Here is an 11,472-nt window from a genome sequence, read left to right as displayed (position 1 = left end):
TTGAAGTCATTCTGAAGTAGGCACGGAATTCGGACCACTGGAACACCCTTAACGTGATCCCTCGCGTGATGGCGGTGACAGGGTGTCCACATGGGGAAAATTTTTCTTACCAACTTAGGCGAGAAAAAAGTACTAGATTTGAAAAAAAAAGTACTAAATTATAATTTGTTATGGTTTTAACAATTTAGGAAGTTATTATGACATTGCAATGCTCTAACTTAAACATCACACCACACACACACACACATACATTCCATAGTTTTTTAAAAAATAATTACGCTTAGTAATAAAACATCTTGGAGTTACTGTAATAATATTATATTAAAGAAAAAAAATACTAGATCTAAGCGTAAATGTACTTGACCACTAAAAAAACTTATAAAAGTACTAGATCTAGTCAGGGCCGGCGCGTCCATACAGGCGAACTAGGCAACCGCCTAGGGCGCCAAGTAGCTGGGTGGTGGGGGGGGGGGGGGGGGGGCGCAGCACGAAACATAACAGCTGATATAATATGTTTAACTATTATTTAAACTAGATGAAAATGAATTTTTTGTAACAGTTTGGAATGTTTTTTATTGATATAAGTAATTATTTAAAGTCCACGGTGACCTGTTCATGATTTGTAATAAGTAAAGAAGTAAAAAAAAAAAAAAACACAAGCCTGCTTACATTTGATTGTTCACAAAATCTTAGGCTTACGTGATGTATTTTGAGGCAAGGCAATTATTTTTGTGGTGTCCAGCCGAGAAGAGGGGGGGGGGGGGGCATTAAGGTTTTTCGCCTAGGGCGCCAATTTACCTTGCACCGGCCCTGGATCTAGTACGAAAGTACTGTGGACACCCTGGGCGGTGATTCCAGAAAACCCCGCCCGGCGCGCCTCGTGTGCTGTCCGGCTAGTTGGTGGTTCAGCCGCAGCGCCGCGCCACCGTCGCCGCGTCTCCCCATGTAAGGTGGGGGGAGGGAAAAACCTGTTTGGGGCGAGGCGGCCGCGTCTTGTCAGTCAGTCGCTACCAGGGAGTCAGGAGAAGTAGCTTTCGGTTTCTTCGGGGCGCGAGAGAGATAGAGAGATAGAGAGATAGAGAAGTCTTCTACTACAAAAAGGCGCGTGTGCTCGTGTGAACGTTTGGTGCGGCGAACTTGAAGAGTTTATATTTTTAAAAGAAGAAAGCCAACGGCGCGTGCATCATGGGTAACTGTTGCTCCTCGTGCGCCTCGTTCCGGGCGGTGTTCAAGCCCAACGAGGGAGGCATGCCGCTGACGACGCTGTCTGGCGGGGCCTGCCGGAAGCCCAGCTGTCTGCCCAAACCCCCCACCACCACCCCGACCTCCACTGATGCCGCCGACGGCGGTGAGTTGAGGCACCTGCCGTCTACCGTCTAGAGGTGTAAAAGTAACAAAAAAAAAAAAGCGTACCCGTATGTATTCGTTACTATAACAATCAGTACTCGTTACTATAGTATCGTTACTCGTTACTTCTGATACCGCATTACATGCAACGAATCGAGTCGTATTGCGTACGCGTACAGTATGACGTCGCGTAAATAATAATAAATAGAATATATACAATTAACAATATTTGATAATTAACAGTTATTGTTAACCAAGAAACAATTAAATCTCATTAGAGCGGCTTTATTATATTATCTCTTTTAAGATAATAAAAAAAAACGTTAAAATTCGCGATAATAAAAAAACAAAAACGTACATATTTCTAATTTGTAAAAAATACTTTCTTTCGTTGTTTCTGTTCCAATCTCAAACTTTGTCTACACACACAACCTTTAATAAACAGTAAAAAACTTGGACGACGAATTTCCAAATTATGCTTTACTTAATAAACAAACATCGTTCTTTGTAACGTAAATTAATCGAATATGCGCGCGCATGCGTGAAACGTACGAAAAATGCGAGTAACGAAATGCAGCCGTGTGTAACGTTTCGTTACTCGTATATAGACGGCGCACCCGTTACTCAGTAACGAATACATACGGTTTGCTACAGCTCTACTACCGTCCACAACAGACAGGGACGTCGGAACGTTTTCAAGAGAAGAGGGGGGGGGGGGGCGAAAAATGTATCACACTTTACCTCAGTCCTAGAGCGGGGGTTCCGGGTGCCTTCCCCCGGAAAAATTTGGAATTTTAGATACAAAATTGTGCTATTTAATGAGTTTCCGAACCAAAATATTAAATATACCATTCCAAGAATTTGATGACGTAGTATGTATTAAATATGGATTAAAATATCGTGGGTAGTGGGTGACAAATAACCTAACCCGTGCGATCACTACCCCTTAACTTCGGTCTTGGAATTTTTTATTTCAATAGATGGAATGGCTTGATACTCTGACAGTAGATGTAGTACAATTTAAATAAAAATAACATCTAGAAATTTGCAATCATTTTACAGTATATTGACAATCATAAATTTGATTTTCTAATCAATGTGATCACCAATGCAACGTTTGTAACTACTGGTTGAGAAAAATACTACTAGGACCAAACATTTATTCTGGGAAAAGGAGGGGGGCGAAATGCTACTCTCGCCCCCCCCCCCCCCCCCTCGTTCATAACCGAACGGGGGCGACTCACCCCTGCTGCCCCCCCTGTTCCGATGTCCCTGACAACAGAAGTCTGTTTTAAGGGATTTCTCCCCCTCTTTAGTATTCCGAACACCACACTGATGTTAAGTTATTTTGAAGTTATCTTTCGTTAGGATGTAAAAGATAAGACTCAATTTATCCTTGAGCAAGTTTATATCCGTTATACGAAACGGTAATTTCATATTTGTTTGTATCTAAGGCAAGAGGGTGTAAATATTTTTGGATATTGTAGAGATTTTGTGTTGTAGAAAAAACAATATCAGATGACTGCAGATAAAAACCCAGCCCTCTTAGCCGTGTGGCCCTGTCCGTCCTGGGGCCCCAATGGGCGTGGATACGGAATAAGCCGTATACGCGAAACAGGAGAGGTGTTAGAGATCCAGCTATGTCCATAGGCTGAGGCTACCCATCCCAGCTTCGACACCACCTTCAACCCCCGCCTCACTCAGCTAACCAGACAATTGGCTGCGTCCTAAGCCCTTAGACGTTATCAGCACTGCTGGCGCCTACCACCGTCCACAACAGTCCCGAACCTGCGTGACAGTCCGTGCAGGGTGTCCACAAGGAAAAAAAAAATATTTCGTACCAAATTAGGCGAGAAAAAAGTTTATGACATTGCAATGCTCGAACTTAAATATCACACCACACACACATACATTCCATAGTTTTTAAAAATAATTTCGATTAATAATAAAACATATTGGAGTTAACTGTAATATTATTATATTAAAGGAAAAACTACTAGATCTGAGCATAAATGTACTAGACCACTAAAAAAAATATAAAAGTATTAGATCTAGTACGTACTAACTGTGGACACCCTGAGTCCGGGTCCGTATCCTAACGTGAATGACGTCACAGTGTCGAACTGAAAACGGCCCTTCTACACAGTTGCCATGTGCGATGTCCTAATCTATCGGTTACCAAAGTACTCACCAGAGCACAGTCGAATTTGTATAAGTGTAGTACATGTAATGACGTTAGATATTAAAATAACTCTTGAATAATAATTTTCATCAAAACAGTCCAGATTGTTACAGCTTATTGAAGAATGTTTGAAATTTTCGAATTAACGACGTGTGTACAGGAAAACGTCTGTCGGGTCTACTAGTATATATATATGTATATATAAATATATATATATATATATATATATATTCAACTGTTTGTTATTTTAATGCTCTGTAAATGTGTACGCAGCTTAAGTTTTCAATATTTAGCTTAACTTGTGAAATTTGTGGGAGGTCAATAATATTAACTAATTCTGTAACGCGAAAGTAAAGTCATAATAAATGTCCGTTGTTTTCTGTTTACATTTTTTTTTTTAAAACGGGAGCAGGATACAGCGTATCTCACGAGTGTTCGTTCTTAGCTATCTAGGGACACAGATATTGGGACAGAAAAGTTCAAGTTGACCGGTGTGTTGGAAAAATCGCCCACACCACGCATGACGTCAGAGGATCACGTGAGCCAATCGGTGATCAGTGTCCGTCAGACACAAGTTTAGGACACTGCAATTGTAGACGGGTCTTTGGACCAATCATTCTTTCTCACACATCATCTGCATTTGACGTACGCCATTGCTTGCTTGCACTCTTTAAGTCATAGATAGAGACCTGAAAAATTCGCGGGTTCATTTCGTGTTATGCTAAAATTCAAATAATTATAAATTAGTGCTGCTTCTGTCATTGGTTCACTGTTAATCTGGAGGAATGAGGGCCAATTAGAGATACTCACTCATAGAAGTGTCGAATCACAGGACACCCAGTCGAGACGACTCACAAGTCAGCAGCCAATGAACAGTTGACATTTGCCCTAGTGTGTTGAGGAAATTGGAGTCTATCCTGGAGGTCATTGAACCCACGAATTTTTCCGGTCTCCAGTCATAGAGAAAAACCGAAGAACGGGCAGAGAACATGAATACACGAACGCACAGAAGACAGGCCAAAATATCCCCTCACCGGCGTTTTTAATTTTTATTTTCCTTCGTTTTCCCCAGGTTTCTGCGAAAAATATGGACATTAATGGTAAAAGGAAGAATCAAATTTATATTAGCGTGTAATTTCAAGTGCTGGTCATTACTGGGAGCATGCATATTTCGCGAAAATATTCCGAGCCTAGCTGAACATCGTAACATCGTCTGTGTTTCGTGATTGTGCGAGTTTCTTTCAGGTACGTGTAGACTGGTGCAACACCAATCACGGTAATTCAGTGGAGAAGCTAATGCGTCCTGAGTGGCTCGGTCAGATAAGGCAACGACTTCTTTCCCAGACGGCTGTCAATCACAAGGAGGAAACCCGTGAGTAATGTAGACCTTGTTGCAGTCTAACAGGTGGTCAGAGTTTTTTTTTGCGAATAATGACTACGCTTACGATTTCAAAACACTTTAAATACCTAAATTCATTTTAGAAAAACTTTTAAAAATTTGTATTGGCTCATAATGACGCGATTTCACCGGAATTCGATCGTTGAAAATGAGAAGGAAAACAATTAGTATAATTTCTCAGGAAAATAATATCAACATTTCTTAAGATAAATTAGAAAACCATCGTCGAAATTTAAGTTTCAGATTGGCTAAAAAAGGTTGTTTTAAAGATTTTGTTTTCAAATCTTTCTAGGTAGTATATTACATAAACCACCTTCCTCCCCCCGGGACATAGTGGTTAGGCCCCTCTAAAAAAATACGAGGGCCCCGCATAAATAAACATACCAGGGCTCCGCAGTCTTGATATGCTACTGGACAGCACAGAGAATTCCGTGGAAGGAATCACACAAAACAACATTACAGCACAGACGAATACAATGGACTAATAAAGAAATTTGCAACGAAAAACCGTTAAATACAGACAAACCAAAATTTTTGACAACTCAACGGCAGACAGATGAACCTAAAGACGATACTAAGCAGTTAGTCTGTACAATCCACTGACAATACATACGAGCCCAGTGATGAAATTAAAACAGATATTCTGACAACACAACGACAGGACAGGGCAGACGAACACTGTTAAACAGTTGCGACATTTCGGAAACTCAGATCTGTTCCCCGTCATCAAGCATATTCTTCTGATTCCTTCCACATAATTCTCTGTCCTGTCTTTACATTTAAAATTTGACATCTGCTGACATAGGCCTTTTTTTTCTGTGTTTTTGTGTAGTCATCTTTATTTGTCCGTTCTTTTGGTTTCCTCTAAGATATTCAGTGAAACTAGCGATGGCGTATGTCCAAAATAATGATTTTAATTAAACTTGCCCATTACAAGAATCATTCGAAGAAGGTTTTCCGTAGCATCATACCTCACTTGTCTAATGCACCTGGTTCGCATGATAATACATAGAGAGCAGCACGAAAAATTATTATTTTATACATATTTAGCTTGGCCTTCATTCGCAGCTTTAAAAATAGAGATTAATTGAAATACAATTTCTACATAGTTTCTTGTAAATATAGCTAAGAATGTTTCACGTATTTGGGAGAATCTGATATTTTCACACCTAAACGTTTTTATAATTTTAATTTACATTTTCAGAACCTTCGATTTTCATTTCAAAGCCACTTAAAACGGGAAACCAAAACAATAAACTAGTTCCCAAGATGAGATGTCAAAAAAAAAAAAATTAAAATGTTTGTTTAGAAATAAATACCATCGCGCGATTTACTATTCGTTTATACTCATCATTAGGAGCAGGCATTTTTCGCGAAAAAAATCTGAACGCCTATTAAATTGCAACTAGCTATACCCGCACCAGAGGTTTCTTCCTTGTTATTGGCGACCGTCTGCGAGTGAAGTCGTTGCCTTTTTTGACCGAGCCACTCAGTACGTGTTTGCTTCCGTACTGAATTACTATGATTGGAGTTGCAACAGTATAGACATGTATCTGAAAGAACCTAACCCAATCACGAAACACAAGACGATGCTACACCTTTTTAACTTCCAGCTACTCTATGAATATTTTCGCGAATAATGCATGGCCCTACTCACCATGCTTCTCATTGGCGCATATTGTTCACGACGTCAGATGCAGACGGTGCAGTCAGACCTCGGGGTGTTAAAAGTTCGCCAATGGTGGCCAGATATCCGCTCCACGCATACGGTCCATTCTACAATGTCACGGAACATTTCACCTTCGCGTCTGCTGCTTTCACGATGCAAGGAAACGTAACAAATGACAACCGATATATGGCATTTCAAGGTTACGAAATATTAATTTAATTAAAAAACACCAGTATGTTTCGAGTCATAGCACGTGCAGGATTTACATGCATAATAAAAATAAACCACAAAAAAAATAATGGAACACTAGGTATTCTTGTGCTTGAAACAATTTTAAACGTATTTAGAACATAAAACAAACATGGCTACCACTGCAAGCCAAGTAGCCTACTCGGCTTCTATTATTGGTTGCACGTGAGCAAAACAAAAAAACCGAGCAAAAAAACAAAAAAAAAATTGAATTGCCGTCTCCGTCAGCGTGCTACTGTAGAAACTCCGTTCCGGAAGATCCGTTTCCGTTTACGTGATCCGTCTCCGTTTTCCGTGTCACTGGAGAACGTGACTAAGTACCGACAGATGACGTCACAGGTCACGCGTGACCCGATCAAATTCCATATCCACATCTGTACCATACAGATAGATACAGGTGGAATGGGAAAAACATGTGGTTTGGGAAAAGGAGTGGGTGGGGGTGTTTGTCTGCAAAAATCTCCAAGGACCGGTTGAGTTTCCATTTTTTTAATGCGTGTTTTTAAATACTATCGGTGCCAATAAAATTTCGTTGGGATTTATGTGATACGCCCAGATAACGTTTACATTTCATCACAATTGGTCCAGCCGTTTTGGAGTCCATAGTGAACATACACACACAAATCGATTTATATGTATGGGAAATATTATCCTCTTTGGGTACTCAAATGTGCCAAGTACGCAAGTGTGCCAAGTACGCAAGAATGCAAAGTATGCAAGTGTGCACGTACGCAAGTGTGCACGTACGCAAGTGTGCAAGTACGCAAGTGTGTAAGTATGCAAGTATGCTGCGTAATTTCTCCTTCTCTGCCCTGCCGTCTCCACCACTACATACCCTAACTCCCACCACGTACCTAACTATTCCCCTCATGCGATCGGAATTTTCGGAACTCTCGAAAATTGTAGCCCCATCAACAAAGAAGTTTTCACTTTTTCACTTAAAAAATTATTATTTTTTCCTTTTCCCATTAATGTCCATATTTTTAACGCAACACTAGACAAACAAATATTTAAAAAAATTTCAAAGCAATCATGAGGACTGCCGACAGAAGTGAAAACTTAAAACTATAAACAAACAGTTGTTATTTTTGGTTATCCAAATTAATTGATCTTAAATTAAAACATGTAAATCAAAGTAACTATTAATAATATTAAGAATAGAATTAAGAAAATACAAATATAATTTGCAACTTCGCAATTTTTACGAAAAAATATTATCACACAACAAATTTTTTTATCACGTTAGTAAAATAACTCCTAAATTACTATAAAATACGCATTAAATAGTAATTGTAGGTATTAAAAAATAAATAACGATGTTCTTAATTTTTAGGTTAAATTGCTACAAAGACTCCGTTTTCATCGTTATTCAAACTATCTATCTATATGAGAATATTAATATATTTTATACTCCCTTTTTACTGCACAGTTATCGTATACTTAAGATTTAAAATAAAAATTAAACAAAACACAATTTGAACACTAATAGGAACAGATATACTTAGTGTTATCGTTAACACGTCACGTGACATTGTCGATGACGAGTTACATGAATTTACTCCCTATCCAAACCTTCCCATAGAAGTTTTCACTTCAAAAAAATTAAAAGCACCTGCGTGGGGGTGATTGCCTCGTTTGCCCTTCCCTGGAGATGACCTTGACAGTACCACTGTCGTTCCGTCAACAGTGTTTTGCAAATAAACTAATGTTGTGATAGTCAGTGGTTGGTGACAAACAATCGTCACGCGTCGCATTGCACGCGACGGTCGCGCGAATGGGCAACACTCGTAGAGATTGGGTTTCGATACGTCACGGACTGTACCGCGAGAAAGTGATAGCCGGGCCGTGACACGGCAACCTTGGCACACATGTGAAGAGCGCGATGATTCATTCCTGTATCGTGGAAGGTTTAAATGTTTCCATTCAACTCCCATTAACAAGCCACCTTAGCATGAGCCCACTGCGGATTATACTAAATCATTATCTTACAACCTAAAACAAAATAATTAACAGTCTCAGTTTACTAGTTTTCAGTACATTACGATATTTTTATACTTATTTAAATCTTAAGAATTTTCCCCATTACGTAGATCTGGGAAAGACGTACATTCCGCAGAAAAAATAACCGTTGCCAAAAATTAGTTTGTAAATCTACAAGAGAGATATTGTAACTTTGTACAACACATAGCTGTGATTATTTTTTGCATGTATGGAATACATTTATCGAGATAATACCGAGTATTTATAACGAAAATTGGTGCATACTTTTATAACATAAATAATGTTCCATTCAAGCATAAATTTTTTAACCTTGGAAAAGATATTCGAATATTAAATAATTGGTCTTAGAACAATTTACAAAAAACGTAAATTGTTGGAGGCACTAGGACAACACAAAGCATAAAAGCTGGGAAAGAATCCGAAGCCAGTATTACTGCAAACACTATATTGTAATGATAGAGTTGTTTTCATGGAAATGTACAAATTAAGTACCTATGTTTGATTTTACATGGATATTTCTGTTCCATTTACAAAAAAATATATATTACAGTGTATGCTATTTTGACTTCATTTAGTAATTTTGGTTTGCTAAACGGGCTATTTCTGAGAACTGTATCAGGATAGCCTTCTTGCATTTTTGTCTTCAGTCAGAAGTTATCTCATCAGAGATAGTAATACTGAGGATCATTTGCCATCCTGTGTAACGCCACGCGAGCGATAATCACGAACACTTTGAGCAAGTGTTTACACCTATTACATTGCACTTAGTAAATAGTTTAATTTGTGTAAGAACGACTACTGCAAGAGGGCTATCGTGTTAAGGGTACATAAATGTAATGTTCCAGGTCATTATATATTTATTTTTTTACGATTAACACGGTTAAACTTGTAGACTTTATGAGTGGCCACCAGGGGAGCAACAACTAAATTTCCAAAAAGGGGGGGGGGGCAATATACCTTTTTATAAAGAATCATCGATCCCCCCTATTGAAGCGGGGGGTCCGGGGGTCCTCCCCCGGGAACATTTGTGTTTCAAGGTGGAAAATGGTGCTATTTAAGCAGTTTTATTTAAAAATTGATTACACAGCACTTTCTTTGCCCCCGTTTGCCCCCACTTGAAGGTATGCCCCCCCCCCCCCCCCTGTTGTTGCGCCCCTGGCTGGCTACAATAAGTAGGTATGTTCTCTCTCTCTCTCTCTCTCTATATATATATATATATAGTACTTAATATTTGCATAATTATCTGAAAAAGTTGAAATTTGTAATATTTTTGTGCAATTTGGGGTTAAGGAGAACCGAATGGAATACATAAATGAAATTATTTTGTGTTTAAAAGGCTGGTGTCTACTGCGTGATTTAGTTTAAAATTCTTTCAGAAAAAAATTTAATTAGCTTTTTAAAATACGAAAATTCTACTTATATTAAAATACCAGGTAAAATTATATATGTATATATTTTTTTCTAAAATGAATGAAACCATATCACATAACAGTCCGTAAAATTGACTTTGAACCTAAAATGTTGCACTTTGATATTCTATTTCATTCTCCATATTAATACTGCAAAAAAAAGTTTAAAATGTCTGCCAATAAAATAATTCTATAGTCGACGTAGCTGCTTCGGCAAGGAATTCTAGCGGCGGGTGCGGAAACTACGAGTGATTGGCGTCCAGAAATTGTAGTAAAAAACACAATTTACATGTATTTATTATGCTCAGCTTTATTTAAAAGAATTATACGTAAGTGTGTTTGGAACATTAGAACACATGAATTTGCTATTTACCGAGGTTAGATGTTACACATCTTTGTCGAGTACTGAAATACTCTCTCGTAATTTTTTCCTTTTTGTTTTTCGACGAATTTCGTAACCACACACGCAGCGTATTTTCAATTTAAGACTTGGCAAACATGTTTGGCAGGAATGTTTATTTGTTTGGTTTTTTGTTTGTTTGGCGAGAGCGGAATAAAGCCCTTCGGACTGTTGGCAAGTCTGCGGACTATGAAAACAAAAGTTCCGGGGCTCAGAACAGTCGCTTACGCCTGTATTCCAAGTCACAAACATAAGGTTTTAGGTGTTGAATATGGCACACCTGTACCCTAACCGTATTCCTAGTGCACGATAGGACACGGCCCAGTCCCTTGTTTTTAGGGAACGGATTTTGGTGTCCTATCCGTTGCCGATCTGTTGCCCAAATTAGGCGCATGCGCAGAGCTCACGTTTTCGTTGATTTCGTCCAGATGGTGGACCCGCGTCTGTTGGTTCGTAACTCGTTCATAGTCACTTTCGTGATCATCGGGGGACGTACCAAGCGTGTTGGCATGCCTACTGAAACTTTATGATAGCTAAACTATCCTGGAATAAATTCAGTACATTTTAATTGTCACAACAAGAAATAATCGCAACTTAAAAAAAAAAAAGTACTTGAGAAAATTCGAAAAGGTGGTTCTAATTTTGTGCGATGGTGCTGTTACCTACTGTATCGATGGTTGCAAAACGTCCGCTAGAATGCGCTGTAACCAGTTTCTAGCCTCTCGCGCGGGGCAAATGTTTCATTAAAACGGTTGCCGATCTTGTTCGTTACCGACGCGCTCTGGAATGCGGGCCAGCGGGTCGGGTCACGGTCGT

General features: G+C 39.0%; 1 protein-coding gene across 1 annotated transcript in view; it reads left to right on the top strand.

Moving 5' to 3' along the window:
- Positions 1-973: 973 nt before the first annotated feature.
- LOC134540878 (annulin) overlaps positions 974-11,472 on the top strand; it is a 166,384-nt gene continuing 155,885 nt past the window's right edge. The window contains exon 1 of the mRNA XM_063383902.1: positions 974-1,348. Coding sequence (XP_063239972.1) covers positions 1,186-1,348 — 163 coding nt within the window. The 5' untranslated portion in view covers positions 974-1,185. The remainder of the gene's footprint in view (positions 1,349-11,472) is intronic.

The sequence above is a fragment of the Bacillus rossius genome, chromosome 17 (assembly GCF_032445375.1).
Source record: "Bacillus rossius redtenbacheri isolate Brsri chromosome 17, Brsri_v3, whole genome shotgun sequence".
NCBI lineage: Eukaryota > Metazoa > Arthropoda > Insecta > Phasmatodea > Bacillidae > Bacillus > Bacillus rossius.
Note: the sequence above shows the minus strand (reverse complement) of the source record. Positions and strands in the feature narration are given on the sequence as shown.